The following is an 18,291-nucleotide window of genomic DNA, read 5'->3' as shown; positions in this document are numbered from 1 at the left end:
ACGCATGCCTTACGTGTCAACCGCAACGGGTATAAAAGGAAGAGGCGAGAAGAAAGGCGTTATTCTTCACCTCAGCGAACTGAGCGAAATTATAGTTGACGTTCTTTTTGAGTTTTTGTCGTTTGTACGACGTTTACATCAAATCTGTGTTTTTTGTCTCTCATTTCTCGGCCTTCCAGTGACCAGAGAATTTGACCGGCCCAGAGCGGAATGACCAGTGATTTCTGCGAGTGTGTAAGTGATTGTATGATGGACGGAAAAGGCTCAAAATCTCCCTCACCAGCTCCAGAAGAAGCAGCGTCTCGCCACAACAGCCGAGAATCGGACTCCGGCGGTCATGTAGAGAAGCGAAAGAAGCACCGCAGAGGAAAGCGGCGGCGTAACAAGCCCTACCACTCCCTCTCTGCAGAGGAAAAGAAGAAGCTAGAGGAGAAAGCACAAGAAAGACACGAGAAAAGGCAGCAGACTTTTGCAAGACTGAGGAGGCCAGTAGCTCCAGAAAACACAACCCAGTTTCTGATTGAAGACAGAGGAGAAATGGAACCAAGACTACCAACCCACATGAGAGTACCATCATTACGTCAACACTCTCACTCATTTGACTCTTCAGGAGATGACGACATGTACGAATCACCCGAAGATGAGACATTGGAAACAGAACTCTTTTTAGAAGAGGACTTTGCAAATGCTTATCAAGAACACCATATGGAAAGACTGCAGTCGATGGGGAAGGAAGAACTTGTGGATGAGTACCTGTCATTGGAGAAAAGTTATAACAGTATGGAGGCCACTCTTCATGACAGTGAGAGCAAAATTAGTAGTCTTGAACATGAATTAACTTTGTTAAAACAACGTGACCATCATGACTCCAGCAGTAGCACACACTCATAATTGTTTGTATGTTCATTTCATTACCAGCAGGAGTGCGGCTGGTGATGATTGTCACCCTGTGCTTCAAAGGTAATGCACCCCTTGTGTGTATATATGTCATGTCAGTATTGTGAATTTAAGACATTCTTAAAGAAAAAAAAGTGAAATAATTTCATGTATTTTGTTGTTACGATCAATTGACCTAACTTGACACATTCGTTCCAGCACTACCAGAAGGGAGTCTCCTCAATGGCTATTGTAGCTGGCTGGACCAGGCAACAGAAAAGCCACGTGGGTATGGATGGATGTGCATACACTAAATAGATAGGGTAGTATATTGAGGGTATGAATGTTTTGATTAGAATCCATTGATGACTGAATTGGATGATGATATATGGCAAAAGAAGTGGAGTTTCGAATTGAAAATAAGAAAAGAACAATAAATAATTGTATGTTGTATGATATAAACACACCATATAAATTAAAATTTAATGATCATTTCTTTTTCTGTGAAGTCCGTTTGTTAATCGACAATGTTCTGTTGTAGCGAACATCAGCTTCTTTGTCAGCTTTTTCTTGCCTCCGATGTTCCTTTGTCAGGTCAGCACTTGTTAATTTGAATGATAGCAACTAAGCCAAAGCAAACAAATACATTATTGCTGAAGTCAGCATATTTTTACCTGTGGTATCAGGACATCCTCGTGTGTAATGTTGATGGGTAGATTACGCAACTTTTTGGTTATGTCATAAAACCTGGAAATGTGGTCACAAGATGTCAGCTAATACACCAATAGATGATAATATACACTAACCCTGTACAACCAATTCTCTGGTTGGAGTTGCCGAACACGAGCTGTAAGATGGCCAATGCAGTCCTGAACAAGACCTTCACACCTGCATGATGCAATGAATGTCTGAGGTTAACTTATATAAACTTATTACAAATTTAATAACCACTATGGTTTTGAGGTAAACAACACTATCCCTCCAAATTAAAACATCATGGCAACAAGATTAATTATTTATCAAAGGACAACAGTACTTGAACTACTCACCTTCGAATAAAAACATGTCCCAAATCCTCAACACACATGACCATGGTAATGCTCTAAATAAACACAGTTTATAAAGGGGGAGAAATTAAGAGCTTAACACACCTGGTGAAGAAGCTCATAAACCATTCTGTGCAATAGAGAAGGGCATCCACAGTTTGACTTGTATCATCGCAAGACTATTAAAAACATGACTACATTTTTAAGGTTTGTATGTTATCCATGATTACCGTGAAATGCTTATGAATATGTGGAAGCATGTGTATAATTAGTCCATCAAGGATTGCTGCATCCACTTTGACTTGATGCTGTAATAATAAAAATACACTCATAATGCACACCTATGCTGCTAATTGCTTCCCTTACAATATCACATTATAACCAATCCCAGGAAGCCATATTTGTTACCTTAGCAACAGAAACCATATAGACTCACCAGCCCCATGTTGTAGTAACCAGGTACATAGTACTGACAGATGGCAACTAGACACCAGAAAGAGTCCTGGAGAGAAACAATAACAAAATAAGTGGGATTACTGTTGTGCATGATAGGTGATTGTATGATATACATTGTACCTCTCACTGTATTGTTTATATTAGGCATGTATGTGACTATGTGTGTGCAAACAAAATAATTTACATTTACACAGACATGACACTCCTATTATTTACATACTCAATGTGCACAGTGTACAGTCTACACACATGCACACACAACACATTACACACCTCTGGGGTCATTTGCATCAACAAGGTAGCAGTTACTGGAGCCATTGCCTACAACAAAACATTCAGATTATATATACATGTAGCACAATGCCACCTAGTATACACACCACATTGCATTGAATGGTGACCCAGGTATTTGAACAACATTTCAACCCAGTCACCAAACAAAAGTGGCTACTATGCAGGGTTGGTATTTATATATGAGACTAGTGTTCACATATCCCCTTGGAATATTACACCCTCCTTGATGGATTTAGTTTGAAAGGAAAACCATAGAATGCTTTCTCTTCATTAATTGTTTATGGCACTCCATACTAACAACTGAGGATGGACTAACACAAGTTTCCAAGACTCATACAAAGAAAGGCGCACTTTAAACTACATTTGGTTTGTCCATCAGCTTGACACACAAATCCTTGGAATGCAAACACCCCCCTGTAACAACATCTGACCTCTCCCATTGAATAATCCCACAAACAATAGTAGCAATAAGAACACTAGGGTGATAAGAATACAAAAGGCAATTAATTAGAACCAGACCAAAGTGACAAGTGCCATATCCATTGTAGGATTCTGGCTAGTAAACACTGAAGCACCATGCAGCATGTACCATTGCACCTAATTATCATTATAGTTATTAAATGTCACATGTAACGGTGTGTAGGCAGATCAAAGGAGCACCCAGGATATGTACGCTACATGTAAATGTAGCCCAGGCTACAACTGGCCAGTTGATTATATCAATGTTAAGACCAAAATCGATTGTGAGAATTAATAATATTAACTCAGGATCACTCAGACAGAAGCATTTCATTACCCTTGCTATCCTAGAGTTGGAAAATGTTAGAAACCTGGTGCTATATAGCCTATAGTTTATTCACAAGTGTTTCTGCACATTTTTGAATACAGATCACACCCACATTACTGATAATACCAAATAACCACTGTACAATGAAGCTTACATGTACCTCACTAGGCCTTTATTAAACCTGCGTAATATTCCTTAATAAACCTGCGTAACTGAAAGATCTACTCAATCATAATGCCAAATGTAACCAGAATGTACCAGCTGCTGACCTATAATTGAATTTTTCAGGCATGTATATATACAGTGGCTGCACTCATATTGGCTTGGGTGATAGATCACCCAGTACAAAAGTGTTACATATTAGATGTATCACAGGACACTTGGGCTACGTATGCCGTTGTGTCTGTGTTACAACTATTATATATACTGCACGTTTCTAACAGTAACTAATAGGTGCCTTTGGTTAGCAGCTGGACAGTAGTGTCTTTGAATAACATAACTTGAACACTTGATGGCAAGCTGGCAGAGAACAGTAGTGAGCAGTACTATGATTAGTACTCCTTTTGTTGTGTAACCCACCACACATTAATATAGAAAACATCTATTCTGGGAAGACTGTACAGTGTTAGAGGTTACAGTTAGAACCAGATACCAGAAAAAAAAGTAACATTTTGTGTTGTGTGGTAAAAACTGCTATAACAGATACTCAACACTTGCTTGTTTTACTGTAATTCTGACATTAGAAGGAAGCCATTGAATATAACATGGTACTCTCTTATGTACAGCAAACATTAACAATCAGCATAGGGTTGTCACAACAGAAAGGTTCACGTCTCACGCCACAGATACAATACATTGTCAGTGTCTCAGTGACCATCACAACATGTCATTTGATGATCTGTACTGTAATGTACTGTAACGTGACAAGGCACATCACATAAAGACAATAAGCAAAACAATCTCAGAGAAAAGAAGTTGTTGCACATAAAAATCAAATTCTGGGCAAGCAGCACAGCTTTTATCATCCCAACATATATAAATGAGACAGCTTAAGCAAGAACAGAAACATGGAAACACCAAAGACAGGAAAATTCAGAGAAAATTCGACATTCAGAAATTTATCATCAAGGGAAAGGTTCGCAGACTAACAATCTATTAGTTAAGGAAATGTGTGAATGGTACAGTTGTAACTTAGCAAATGTCATTCACTGGGGTGACATTCACCACTATCAAAATTCCCACTACATAGTTCTGCTCTTTCACCTTCCTCTGTGCAACCATTGGAACTACTGTATACAAAATGGAGTGGACTGGAACATGTTAGACACACAGTCACATGTCGTGGCCTCAAACCAATAGGCTTTAATTCTGAGCATCATTTTACAGCAGATTCATTGTTATTATAGCAGGTAATTGGGAATGTGTATTTTTCAGCTTGTATTGTTATGCACCTATCAATGTTATCCCCCACCTACCCCCTCCCGGGCGTAATGGGGGAAATGGTGGGGATTTGACTTTTTGAAAAATCAAATTCTCCACCCATGGGGGAACAACTAGTGGTCAAATCTCCATGTAGTATGGCTGTTAGGTACTTTAGGAAACAGGTCAATTCCTTTAGCTTGCAAGTTAAAACAAATGCCTAAAATTTCGAGCGGTCAAATGCCCCACTAGTGGGGCAGAGTTTCAGATCAAATCAGGTCAAAATCCCCCACTAATCCCCTAGTAAGCCCGGGAGGGGGGTAGTGGGGCTTAACATTGATAGGTGCATTAAAATCAGCAAAAAAATACTCACAAAAACTGTCATCACTCAGTTACTGTTTCAACATTCACTGAACCAAACTGAAAGATATTCTAGTGTAGTGAAACATGTACAGCTTTGAAGATTGTTAGGACAACATGCAAAACTGTCAATAGCATTTTCCTGTTCAGAACAAAAAGACCACACTTTATTCATTTACACCCCACTGCAATAACAGACAACCGAATAGACCCTGAGAAACAGCTAAAACAATAAAACAGTCTAGGTGCAAAAAAAACCTACTAACCCAACAAAATTATGCAACCACCATCACAAGTATATTATTGTGTACTCAAATCCATTCCACCAACACCAGCAATTATGGTGCAACCATGGATAGGTAGCTATTAAGGTCATTCTATGATTACACAGCTAGTACATGCCCCAAGATACTACACATTCCACAGGAAAATGATAGCACATGAAGACATCACCGTTACCAACAACAATCATAACAGCGTTCAGTTGTTTGTGTAGCTCATGCTAGTGTTGGTTGCTGTGCTGTTAGCACTGGGTATATCAGCATTGTGTCCAAGACTGGACCGGAGATGAGTAGTGAGCATACAATTGATCTACACAAGCTGAGAATGTAGTAATTGCAGTTTGTAGTACTAATGTGGACACTTCCCACTGGACCCTCATCAGTGACCATGATAATGATTGTGATTACATGTTTCAACTGTGATGACTACTCTCAAGTAATCTGAATCTGATCTGATAACGATCACATTGTGTGGGTGTGTATGTGTGATACCAAACCTATGCTCATAAAAGTTCAAAATCTTTAAAAACTGCAAAAGTATTGTATCATTTCTCCAAGCACCAAGTGTTTCACCACACATACATTCTGTAGCATGAAAAAAAAAAGTTTTTGAATACTTTAACAATACCGATTGTGATTACCCCATAAATGACACATATGGTATTTACCGGTATTTATCTGTATTAAAGCTGGCTCAAAATAACGCCAGGTCCTATGATGAAGGCTAGGGGGGTGTTACTGTAATACAAGTCTTATACCAGATTACAGAGGGCTTATATACTACAACAAATGAAGCAGCGACTTGTCAAAAAGATGTCAACAACAGCTGCTACAAGGACCAACAAGATTTTTCAACTGGTTTACAAGAGGATTATAATGTGTGTTTATACTACAGATCGCTCTGGATACAAGAGGATTATAACGCGTGTTTATACTAGAGATTGCTCTGGATGAGATTGCTTCAGTGCAATCCAGATCGACTGTTGAGCGGCATTTATACTATGAAGGCCGGGCCACAAAACTTAAACTCACAATCATAATTTTCATCAAAGTAGAGATTGTTGATGGAGTTCAAGGATTTCTGCTCTCTACTATCGTCAGGTTAGTAGGCATGATAAAGTCTTAAGTGTTGAAGACAACCTCTTAATTTCGTGGTGTTGGTTGACTATTCACTCACACACATACCTGGTCCTTATGTTATTCTTGAGGTTATCCTTCCATATTGTTGCCTAAATACCTTGCTGTTGCTTCATTTCATCATTACACTCGCCATTTTAGCAGTAGTTCTCCATATTTTACTCTCTTTATTAAAGCCAAATCAAACCGCAGGATCGCAACTGTTTAAATGGAGCAAACTAGATCAAACCAGACCCACATCCCTACCAGGTCCATTTCAGAGTGATCCAACATGGTTCAGTTTGATATTGTATGCGTTTACACTAATTTGGAAATCGATCTGATTCAAGATAGTTTGAACTAGATAAACAGGCTGTTAGAAATAAATGTTCCAGCATCATGTACATCTGGACTGACATATTTTTCATTTACTTAGTCTCGCTAGTTAGTAATTTTGTTACGGTTTTTTTTATGCCATGCTACAGAGAATGTGATGTCCATAGTTAACTAGTGATCAACTTGCTAGCTGATGATATCCTTCACGATATCCTTAGAGCAAGCTTAAGAAGCAAGATAGTCTTGTGTGGCCAGACCTATATGCACCATGCTGACTCTTGCTGAGTCCACGCAATTAGAGTTGGTAACTTGCTGGCACTCTTACAGATATCTTGACAGATGTCATCACTATGTGCTATGTCACATTTCTTGCAGCATTACTACGGTGTATAACAGTCACCTTTGGGGACCAGGAAGTGTTGGCCATATATACAGGTGACTGTTATAGAGAAAAACCTACATAAGGCAGTCAGCAGGATTCAGTGGCTATGACTATTATAAATATGTAATTATCAATAAGAGGCTTGAGTTAACCATAATATTTTGTTGTACAAATAACTATCAGTACAAAGTGAGCTTGTTGGATGTTGTTGTGAATGGCCATTGAATGAAGTCAGACAGATTACATAATATTCATTGAAGGCAGGAAGTACGATGATTGTGATTGTCATCACGGTGGCAGATTATTGGCTGAACAAGCCACCACCTGTTCTTTATGAAGCAGTGACCACTATATGAGAGTTGAAACTAGTGATTCATAGGTAAGTTCCACTGTATACACCTGGGGTAAGGAGTAATACAGTACTCAGAGTAACATAAGTGCTCTATTATGGCATAACAAACTTATTAAGACAGTTTTCGCATACAGTATTTCTCACTGATCGTATTCAAAAATTTTATTAGTGGACTGCAGCTTGCCTAATAGCCCTTAACTATAGCGAGACTCAGTAAACCTTATCACATAATGTGCAAAAACCAAAACATATTTCAGTCCAGTAGTCCAGTCCACTGGAGTTGCCCTTAAGAAATTTTAGTCACATTGTCTGGGGGCACATAATTGCAATAGTGGACCCAAGAAGCACACAATATCCCATCCGAGGAACTCCTACTATCACATTGTCTGCTTTAGCCATGGTACCCCTATAGACCTTCACAACACTCCTGATATTATTACTCAGTGTATATACACACTATAGCATACTAGTGATACGAGACATTGAGTGAGTGAATATAGTAAATGTCCAAGTCCCACCATACACAGAGCTGTACTAATGTTTATATTTCTGTTTGAATCACGTGGTGTTGTTTATGTAGCATTATGTATAACAGTTAGCTTGATGTAAAGTAAGCCTCCTGTGGTAAAAGATCAAAGTCTATGCTCACACTAACCCCATGTGGCCATTATAAGGTTGGATCACCACTGCATATGACAGTACAAAGGTCTCACTATATGTAGACATGTTAGTAGCTACGTAGGACAACTAGGTGGAGTACAAAAGGCTTCTCCAAATGAAGACCACATTTTACTCAATAAGGAGAAGGTCCAGAATTATTGACAGTAAAGAAATTAATTGACAATCTAAAGAAATGAAGCCAGGCACCTGGATTAGCCACACATCACTGTTGCCATGTAGGGGGATAATTGGAAACACATGTAAAGAAGGTGTGACACACTCCTGCAGCCAGATAGTATCATAGGTGTTAATGGTACCCCTCAACAAGCTCTCTTTCAATGTACAATTGGATATACACATTAACCAATAAACACTTTCATTGAATGTCTCAATAGTGAGAAGACCTCACTCTCATGGGTAAGCTGTAAAGGGTACTTTGCTACAAGAATACAGGGTGGATGTGGGTTCCATGTATATGAAGTTTGTAAGCTTTGTCAATTAAAAGTTGTAAATTCACATGGCAAAAAAAAAAAAAAATTAACTGCAACAAACTAGATATTTTTATGCATGAAACTGCAAAATTACCACTAATGCCAAAAGGTAGCTACCGATAAAATTTGTAGTAAAACTAATGAATCTTTTTAAAATGTCCATGTTAGCAAATGTTAATTATTGCATGAAGTGGATTTGCATTAGACTCACCAACAATTTGAACCTGATCTCTCTATAACAAACACCTTAAAATCCAAAAATAAAAGGTTCCCATTTCAGAGTGTTGGTTCAAAGGTTTGGTCCTTGTTATGGAGGTTTTTCTATTGTGTCTAATTCATAATAGAGGCTCGACATCCATATAATTTTTTTTCCAATCATCTTCCAGCCAAAACAATGCATTCTACCTTTTAGGGTATAACAAAGTCAAAAATATCAAGCTACAGGAATGCAACAATTTTCCCATCACAAATACCAGCAGGAGGACATCACCTAATCCTACACCATCCTATTTATAATCCACTTCCTTATTTAGCAATATTACATTACCAAGGCAAATACATAGCATGCTGACTGAGATGGCTTCAACCCAACACCTAACAAGATTTCAGAATGAAAGAGGATATAAATATTTACACACAGTACATATACAGATATGAAGCCTGCATGTTCTAACATAGAGCTAGCGTACATTGATTACCAATGTTAACACCACTATAATCCACACTGAATACAACTGTTTACCTGGCAATATCCCAGTGCCTCATTGTGTATAGAATACGCCTTCAATACATTTCTTAATTCAGGCATACTAAAGGAAACATGTTTGTAACTACGGCATTGACATAAGTTGTAGGAGGTTGTTTACCTGCCCTTGATCTGGTGCATCTCATCAGAGCAGAATTGCTCATGTTCTGGAAATGTTCGGTCCAGATCCTTATCAATATCACTGCACCAACGATTATCATCCTTTCTTAATAGATCCTGTTACAGCCAAGTTTCAACATCTTAGATGTACATGTACACAAACGTATTACTTACATTATAAAAATTTTTGGGATGCTGCTCCTTCAAGAGTTGAGCCCCTGAGAGCTTCATCCAAGCACGAGAGCGCAACGAAGATGGTACCCCAGCCCGACAGTACTTCTTAATCTTTAACAAATACATTAGGAACCAGAGTAATGCATCCATCAGACAATAGCCTGATCACCTTCTCAGGCTTCTTCTGTATCCAGTAGTCCCAATTGTCCAGGATTTTCAGCCACTTTGTTTCTTTTTTGCGACACTCTTTTGGAGAGACATCCTTCATGCTACAGCCATAGTCATCCATTATTGTAATACAACACACTCCAATACTTACTAGTGCATATCAGCTTGTTGAGGGGAGTATTGAAATCCGTAGTGGTCTGTCAGCAAGTCGTCTTCATCTTCCTCACGTGATGACGACGTTAACCCACCATTTGGCGTACTGTTAACGCTGAATGGGGGGGACGCTGTCGCCATTAACAGTTCACTAGTCATGAAATCTCTTTATCCACAATTGCCCGCTGTGTCTCGAGTCTCCAATTTACCCCAAAAATCACGTAACACTACAAACTAAACTCCTATACCACTCTGTACAGGGCAAGAAACTGAATTTACACCGTTTTTCTCGTGGAACTATTTGTAGCCTTGCTGCTCAACGATACACATTAGCTCTGGGCGAGGCAAATGATATAAATCATTTCTACGGTAGCGTAGTCAGCATGTCAACAATTAAAACTATTTTCGCGCATGCGCTTAGTTATTTCTTTGCGCGCTACTACACCGGTTTTCAGATCCGTTGACCTATTCAAATTCGCGCATGCGCTTCATTTGACTAAAGATCGAGCCCGGTAAAAATGGCCGCGAAGCACAACGTGAAGGTATCTACCCCAATTCAGATTAACGGGCCAGTAACAGTTGGCTACAGAGGTGTTACTGTTACACCGCTGGCCTCGAGCTCTCAGTCTCAGCCAATTCAAACGTCAACGGCAATTGTGATTCCAAAGGTGCTTCTGAAAGCCATGAGTAAAGAAAGGAAGGGTGAGAATAAGATGTTTACTATAAGGAATATTAACACCACCCAAGTTTCGTGTGTTTCCCGCTTGGCTGAATTAATTAGAACACAATTGAAGGGCGATATCATTGCCCAAGATTTTGATGTTGGTTATGTGAGTGGAAGTAACTTAATCAGCTTAAGAAACAAAGAAGACGTGAGTGAAATCTGGGCCGGGGCAAACAGAGGACAAAACATTGTTTTGTGGTGTGATGGATTGAAGCCAGGTGGCACTACTCAGACTAGTGCTGGTGTAAAGCGAAAAGCGTCAGACAGTGGTACCACACAGTCAAAGAAAGATGTTGCAGAACAAGTGCAACAGTGTGTGGAGAATCTGAAAAGGCAGCATGACGAAAAGTTTACACCTATGCAATACCGTGTGTGGAGCGAAATGATCAATGGTGGCATCCACAAAAGTACAACAGATCCTCCTACAACTTCTATGTTCAAGCGCTGTGGCAGTGAGATGCCAAGTAAGAAAGGATCATCTACAGTTGTAAAAGACGCTATGGTTGAGGCAGTGCAACAATTAGCAAGTGCCATTACTACTCCACATCAAGCTGTGCCAACCCAAGTAAAGGAAAAGTCTGCTAGTCCAAGTAGATTAATCGATGGAAGGTCAAAGTGCTACAAACAGCTAGCTGAATTGAAGAATCTTAAAGATTCAGGGATAATATCTGACGATGAGTTTCTAGATGAACGTGTGGCTATATTACAAGTGTTAAAAAAACTAGGTAACAGTTAACAGTACAGTACATAAACTATTTAAACAGCGTCACTTAAATCATCACATGTTTTTAAATGTAGCCACAGTGTGAAATGAATCCACGACAATCTTCTTGTGATATCATGGTGAATGCCATAGTTATCACTAACCTTGGAGTCATCTGATAGAGGCGGGTATCTTCTTTTATTATTGTTTTTACTTTGCTAAACACTTCCTCTGCTGGCATAAGATCAGGTGAATATGGTGGTAGAAAACATAATCTTGCATTTGCTTGAGCTTCAACCAAATCAGTAACCTCATCTACATGATGGATACTTGCATTGTCCATCAACACAACTGACCTTGTATTAATGCCATTAAAGGGATTTAAAATTGGCACTAAACAATTTCGAACAAAATCAGCAAATCTGTCCCCATTAATAGTGCCCTCTGTAATGTGTACATCATGAATGCCATCTAAGGATATAATTGGTATTGCTGAATATCGTACACCTCTAATTAGCAGCTGGTGGTTGTTCAAGGGCATCCCTCTAATGCTGTATGCTTTCTGTCTTAAAGCATTTCGGTTGTCACAACCAGTTTCATCAAGCCATACTAGCATTGATGGGTCATAGCAAGAAACTTCAGCCATGAATTTAGCCCTTAGATAGTTGGATTGCTGTAGAGCAACGTGATGCATTGACTGTCTTGTGCAGCCCATTTGTTTAAGGGCTCTGCAGATTGTAGGTATGCTAATAACTACTCCGTAATCATCGTTTAACATCTCTTGTAACTCATGAAGGTATAGACCAGGTTGTGTCAACACCAGCCTCAGCAAAGTAAGCTGCTCGAAGTTACCTAATAACTTTTCCGGTCCATCCCTTCGATGCCTAATTTCAACATCCCCAGTTTGACGAAATAACTGTAAGTATCGATGCACAGTTCGCTCTGATACATGAAATTGGTCGCTGATTTCCTTCTGGGTTAAATGATAGGTGGGCCTGTAATAAGCCCATACTATCCTCCATCGCAGGTCGTAGCTGTATGGCTTCGTTGCATTCATGATCATAGTTCCCGCAACGTACGGTCATTCAAATACTCGCGCCATGTTTACGCATGCGCGAATTTGAATAGGACAACGGACTTGAAAACCGGTGTACCAGTACATGTATATAAAATTGAAGCGCCTAGTCATCATCGTAGTACAGGTCTCACGATCTGTGTTGCATTATGATCTAGATTAGTGATGGTCGAAGGCTTTGACTAAACCCTAAATCTGTGAGCATGATTAATTTAAAATGTGATCACGTGATAGATCTATGAATCAAACCAAAGACCTCAACCTGTAAAGTGCACTTGGAGTGAGGCCTGAAGTTAAAATTTACAATGAATGAGATTTACTTCTCCTTTTAGGAAAATTTGCCACTTTCTTTGGCTATTTTCAGTTGTACCTCTCCATCATATATCCATTAGAGCACTGTTTAGTGCTTTGCCAAGAGGTCTGAAGTGAAATTTAATTATGTGAGAACTTGATTTTCCAGGAATTGCCATGCGTGAGATGGAAAACCATGCGTGAAACAGCAATGCAATGCGTGTGTCTTGCGCCGGGACTATACTGAATGTATACATGAGAGTTGAAGTGTCTGCCTAACGCGTGTAGATGCTGTCTGGTGGGTCAACAGATGTTCTTTTAGTGACAGACGGTCTTAGTGATGTGTCCAGGGAACCAGCCCAAAAATTGACTCACAATGATACATGGATAAGTTAGCTAGCTACATCATAGAAACCATTCAGTCCTGTGGTGATCATGTGACAAGCATCTAACACTTCAACAAAGCATCCAAGTGTAGCTACAGAAAGTCAGTTTGGTCATTGGCCAGTCATATGCACTATATCTACTATACAAAATGTTATGCAACATGCAGCTTATTGCATGCAAGCAAATGACTACTGGAAAGAAACCTCTTTATCTCCCAAATACAATGCAGATGAGCTTTTAGTATAGTATTTTGGAAACTTGATGTAGTGTTCTATAGACTTTATACATCATGTGCCAGTTTATATAATAGCTGCCATGATATGGCAGTTTCCACAAAGGACACAGTACTGAGATTCATTTAAAGCATGGGAAGTTATGAGCTATCAAACTTGGATACCTGAAAAAGCTATAAGACTGGTTTCATACAGGGTCACAATTTTGTCTAGTTATAGTATAAACCAATTAACACCCAGATGCATTAATGCATGGTACTAAAGAGTTTATCGAGAATTAATTCCTGATTTGATGTGTCATGCATAACTATATAGTATAACATCATAATCATGTATATGTGCATGTATTGTTATATCTTTGGTGTTTTCATGCATCATGAGGCTGGTGTATACAGATGATCACATTGGATATATATTAAAATTATGCATACATTCAGATATAAATGTTGTACTCTAATAGAACAGTCATGTTGATGGCATATATAGCGCTGCCTTTACAATTACCAATCATTTTTTCATTGATTCCACTTTCAGTTGAAGATGTCTTTACTTGACCACTGTCAGAAAATGATATCATTTAAATGTGACATAACCTCTGAAATTCTGAAAATGGCACAAAGTAGTCTGGCTTTAATAGATAGCTGAAGTGTCTACAAGAAAAGTTTGGTTGACCAGACTACATGCATGGAAGTACTGTAGGTAGACAAGCTGCTGTAGCTGCTAGTCCAGGAATATTGCATTGGATGCAGGTACACGTAATGCTGTTGCTCCTCTCCTGCTGTAGTGGGTGGTATCAAGAGTTCATAATGTTTTTATATTATGAACTCTTGGTGGTATGTAAAAGATTGTTTCTCTGGTGCATGGCCTGGCAGCTTGACAATAATTAACACAGGCACAACAGACTACCACAAACGATAAGGCCATGCTATGTTTCTCATCCCTGCCTACGTCATGCACAGTTTTCCTTGCCACATCAATGATTTTTTGTACTATTGGTTGCTGAATACAGAACTATTAAAAAGTTGCATTCTGGGTCTGTGTCATTCGACTATCTAGTGTAAAATTTAAACCCGCATTGGTGGTAATAGCTAATTAATTTTATGTGGGATAAATGGTGGCAGTAAATTATAGCCACAAACAATGACAAGACCACATGATTTTCTTTCATAGCTACAGTAGATCATTCCTTCTGGATTAATTATCATGTAAGACAAGACAGCTGATACAACTGCTAATTTTGCACAGATGGTGGTAACTGGGGACACATAGGTACTTGTTTGTCATATCTCACATCATGAAAACACTCATGCAGGAAGCACAGCAAATGCAAAAAGGAAACATTACTATTATATGGTTTCTCAAATAAATATTTCAGGCAATATAATGTAGTTACCAAAATAGGAAATGGAGTCAACTGAGTTTTGCAACTTTCTATTTTGGAAATCACGTATAGTGGCAAATCAAGTAAATAATGATAGTCAAAACTACAATTCAACATGTTATTCTATACAAGATAATGTTTAAATAACTGAGTGCTTACAGAGTTGAGCACCACTTGGCTACACTCTATGACTGACCCCAGATGTCTGCAGGTAATGGCATTTGAGCATTGAATTCCAAGCTCCACAAAGAGAGAATTCATTGGTTATTTACCACACCTGTGCATAACCAACCTTTTACCTATGCAGTCATTGAATACATAGACAAAACAATTTCATTTTGGTATTCACATTTATACTTGACAACTAAGCAATAACAGGGTTAGGGGCTACAAGGCAACAAACAGAAGAACTAAAATTAAAAGCGTTATAGATGTATTTTTTGGGTCTTAATTCTGAATGAATAGCTACCCAAACTTGGTTGACCTAAGGCATGCAACCAATGGCCTTCCTGGCATCAGACAATGCTTGTATAAATATCACAGGAGAGATTCAACGTAAGTGTATATACAAGAATTGAGTTCATGACTAAACTACATTCTACATGCAGAATATGTACAGTACAATAGCCAGTCCTCTTCAATTATCACTTCAATGCATCGTTAAACCGTGAGGTCTCAGACCCTTCCTTCAAACATGACACTGGAATGAGAGGGTGCTTGGTCTTCATCAGATAGTTCTGTAAGTAGACAAGTAATAAAATGGATGATAGGCTTTAAAGTACTATTCTCACATGAGCATAGGTCATTGCATTCTTCTTTTCATCACTACTGGCACCTTTTCCAACCCAGACAAACAGTTCTTTTCCAGTGTCAAAGATGAAAGCTATTAAGGAAGGGATGGTGAACTTCTGAGAAGGTAAAGCTGATTTCTCACCATCTTTGCTGTCGAACATTGACTTGTTAATATTGCCCTCGCTCACCAGAGAGAAAGTCATCTTTCCACTTTCATCACTCAGCCTATCACCACATAGTAACAAAGATGTCATTCTAGTAATACACAAACTTTTATTTACAACCTAAACAGAGATTTCACAAAACTGGTGTCCTGGTCCTCCTTTTCTTCTTCTGGGGGGTCATCAGACAGAGCCTTCATGAATTCGTGAGTTGATGGAATGTCATCACCTATGGAACGCATCAGATAAGTTTGAAGAGGTTTATGATCAACTCACTGATGGTATCTGTCTGTGGCCTGCCTGATCGATCACTCTTCAGATTCTGTACATACTGTAAGGCCTTGAATCGTTCATCCTTATTGGCTGTCTTGCCATTCCACTGTACATACACAAGCCAATTATAACTAAACAGGTTCCCAGCTCTAGGACATAGCTCACTTGATAAATTTTCAGACCCAAATCAAGAATGAAAACATCACTGGAGTCAAGACAATGTTTGCTTAGTGGGCGCTCCTTGACAGCGATGTTCTTCTTGACCCCATGGAAGTGGAGAAGACGTGGTTTATATTCCTCTGGCTTAACATGACGAAAACCACTGTCAGCACTGCAGAAGAACAATTTATTCTAATTATTTAGTATGGTAGTGCAACTAACCCTCCCTCCAGAAGTTCTATGGTGGGAAAATATGACTGGAACATTTCTGACTCATAGTTCATTACTTCACGATGCTGAACTGGCTTATCATCCAACTAAAAACAAACACAACAAAGCACTTGAATAGATGCTAAAGGTGAAAGTGAAGGATGATGCATGTACCCACATACAAAGAGTTCATAATATTTGTGGGGAGAGAGTGTGTCTAACTGCCAGTATAAGGCGCCTGTTGATCATTTCTACCCTGATGATAGAGAACTCTTGATAGGTGATGATTGGTGTTGTTTTAAGGTCAAGCTTTTATTCTAAGAGAAGCCTGAGATGTTACTTACAGCAGTGAGTTTGCTGAATGTACTTCAGATTGACACTCTCCCCTGAACTCTTGGTATTATGCTAAAGGAAAATGGTTCTTACCAGTGTATCCAACTCCACAGTCTTGTAAGCAGCAGTGCCATACTCATCCTGGCTGGAATACTGGCCAATCCAAAAGTGTACATCATAGTACAAGGCCTACAGTTATTATAATCAAATTCACACCTTAACTCACATCCCACGCGTGACCCTTACGTCTTCCTCTGGCTTCTTGTAGGTATTCAGAATAATGTAGGAGTCGCCATTGTAAAACTTTCCGTAGTCCTGCTTTGGCCAATCAACAACCTACAATAAACACTGCAATCACCACTGTGAGGAGAGCAGCATGCCAGCGGATATTTTGCATAACAAAGGTGACCGCAACACAGCCTCAACGCTAAACAAAGCGGTTTTTAACCTTAAACTTTACAATCCTCCATATTTGCAGTCCGACTTTTTGCCCAGCACCTTCCCAAGCTTTCTCTGTCTCTGCAGCCGCTTTCTTCACCTGTGAAGAGCAGACGGGGTCAATATCGCTCTTCACCTTCCAGTATTACTCACATTTCGCTCCAAGTCTGAGCCAAACAAGGACAAGTTGCTGTCTTTCCAGTCGTACTTCTTAGCTTTCACCAATCCAGCCATGGCAGATGCGCAAAAATGAACAAACTGCAAACCCCAGGCAGTAGTAAGTGATCAATGAAATATTTCAACTCGATTTATAAGGGAGTTTTCGCTGATAGTAGCATTTTTGACGTAAGCTAGTACTACCGGTTAATTATGACGTCACCATCAGCTGTTCTTGTTTTTGCACTCTATTATCCATGTTTGCACCCTAGTAGAAAACTACTGATAAAGATTGCTGGGCTGTTGATCCATGATTTTTAGTCGTTTTCTTTTGTTGAGGATTTATCCATGTTTGCACCCTGTACTTAGCTGATGTCACCTTTATACTGGCAAGTGATAAAAGCTCATGCTATCGTCTAGATCATTGGTAAGAATTTGTGTACATTTTTCTCATTGGAAAAAAACAAAAAAAACTAGCTATACAATATTATTATAACATTTATACTAATGGAGTTGTTAGTAGCATACTAAAATGATCATGATTTTGATGTGATGAAAGTGTATAGATACAAGTATGAGTCCTCAGACAAACATGTGATCACACATCTGACCTACACAGCAGGTAAGTTGTGCATGGGCATGGCAAGGAAACAGCTAACTTGAAAGCTAAATGCAAAACAGCTTGGGTTGATAGTCCATTCTAACCAAAGAACATCTGCATGGCTTTTGAAGATTGCTGATTGCATGCATCCTTAACTG

At 39.1% G+C, this 18,291-nt stretch overlaps 4 protein-coding genes across 5 annotated transcripts; 1 reads left to right on the top strand and 3 right to left on the bottom strand.

Moving 5' to 3' along the window:
* Nucleotides 1-43: 43 nt before the first annotated feature.
* On the top strand, nt 44-1,384 carry LOC136242941 (protein HEXIM1-like). Of its 2 annotated transcripts, XM_066034445.1 has the most exons (3): nt 44-960; nt 1,096-1,165; nt 1,233-1,384. In XM_066034445.1, exon 1 carries the CDS (start codon nt 211-213, stop codon nt 889-891), a length of 681 nt encoding a protein of 226 aa, XP_065890517.1. In that variant the 5' UTR covers nt 44-210; the 3' UTR covers nt 892-960; nt 1,096-1,165; nt 1,233-1,384. The 2 variants fall into 2 exon arrangements, with proteins under 2 accessions (XP_065890517.1, XP_065890516.1); XM_066034444.1 differs by having other exon boundaries at nt 44-1,165.
* On the bottom strand, nt 1,290-10,620 carry LOC136242910 (TBC1 domain family member 10A-like). The gene is made up of 13 exons (XM_066034412.1): nt 10,215-10,620; nt 10,065-10,164; nt 9,896-10,006; nt 9,723-9,838; nt 9,599-9,665; nt 2,652-2,699; nt 2,359-2,424; nt 2,153-2,230; nt 2,028-2,101; nt 1,926-1,978; nt 1,683-1,764; nt 1,551-1,623; nt 1,290-1,500 (listed from the first exon to the last, which is right to left on the bottom strand). Exons 1-13 carry the CDS (start codon nt 10,373-10,375, stop codon nt 1,366-1,368), a joined length of 1,164 nt encoding a protein of 387 aa, XP_065890484.1. The 5' UTR covers nt 10,376-10,620; the 3' UTR covers nt 1,290-1,365.
* Nucleotides 10,621-11,728: 1,108 nt separating this feature from the next.
* On the bottom strand, nt 11,729-12,706 carry LOC136243401 (uncharacterized). Its single transcript, XM_066034914.1, has one exon. The coding sequence runs from the start codon at nt 12,704-12,706 to the stop codon at nt 11,729-11,731; it is 978 nt and encodes a 325-aa protein (XP_065890986.1).
* A 2,814-nt stretch (nt 12,707-15,520) lies between these two features.
* On the bottom strand, nt 15,521-17,692 carry LOC136242912 (gelsolin-like protein 2). Its single transcript, XM_066034414.1, has 11 exons — nt 17,530-17,692; nt 17,387-17,476; nt 17,185-17,274; nt 17,032-17,127; nt 16,618-16,712; nt 16,402-16,567; nt 16,240-16,342; nt 16,087-16,192; nt 15,945-16,027; nt 15,802-15,893; nt 15,521-15,747 (listed from the first exon to the last, which is right to left on the bottom strand). The coding sequence occupies exons 1-11, from the start codon at nt 17,608-17,610 to the stop codon at nt 15,655-15,657; spliced, it is 1,095 nt and encodes a 364-aa protein (XP_065890486.1). The 5' UTR covers nt 17,611-17,692; the 3' UTR covers nt 15,521-15,654.
* Between the last annotated feature and the right edge of the window lie 599 nt (nt 17,693-18,291).

The sequence above is a fragment of the Dysidea avara genome, chromosome 13, assembly GCF_963678975.1.
Source record: "Dysidea avara chromosome 13, odDysAvar1.4, whole genome shotgun sequence".
NCBI lineage: Eukaryota > Metazoa > Porifera > Demospongiae > Dictyoceratida > Dysideidae > Dysidea > Dysidea avara.
The sequence above is the reverse complement of the archived record's forward strand: the minus strand, read 5'-3'. Positions and strand labels throughout refer to the sequence as shown.

Excerpts from the sequence above, each read along its gene's own strand:
- LOC136242910 (XM_066034412.1), bottom strand. The coding sequence starts at position 10,375 with ATGACTAGTGAACTGTTAATGGCGACAGCGTCCCCCCCATTCAGCGTT. Across the intron at positions 10,007-10,064 it reads TACAGAAGAAGCCTGAGAAG|ATTAAGAAGTACTGTCGGGC; the intron begins GTGATCAGGCTA and ends TATTTGTTAAAG. Across the intron at positions 1,624-1,682 it reads CAGAGAATTGGTTGTACAGG|GTTTTATGACATAACCAAAA; the intron begins GTTAGTGTATAT and ends CCACATTTCCAG.
- LOC136242912 (XM_066034414.1), bottom strand. The coding sequence starts at position 17,610 with ATGGCTGGATTGGTGAAAGCTAAGAAGTACGACTGGAAAGACAGCAAC. Across the intron at positions 15,894-15,944 it reads AATGTTCGACAGCAAAGATG|CTTTCATCTTTGACACTGGA; the intron begins GTGAGAAATCAG and ends CTTCCTTAATAG. Across the intron at positions 15,748-15,801 it reads ATGCAATGACCTATGCTCAT|AACTATCTGATGAAGACCAA; the intron begins GTGAGAATAGTA and ends GTCTACTTACAG.
- LOC136242941 (XM_066034445.1), top strand. The coding sequence starts at position 211 with ATGACCAGTGATTTCTGCGAGTGTGTAAGTGATTGTATGATGGACGGA.
- LOC136243401 (XM_066034914.1), bottom strand. The coding sequence starts at position 12,706 with ATGATCATGAATGCAACGAAGCCATACAGCTACGACCTGCGATGGAGG.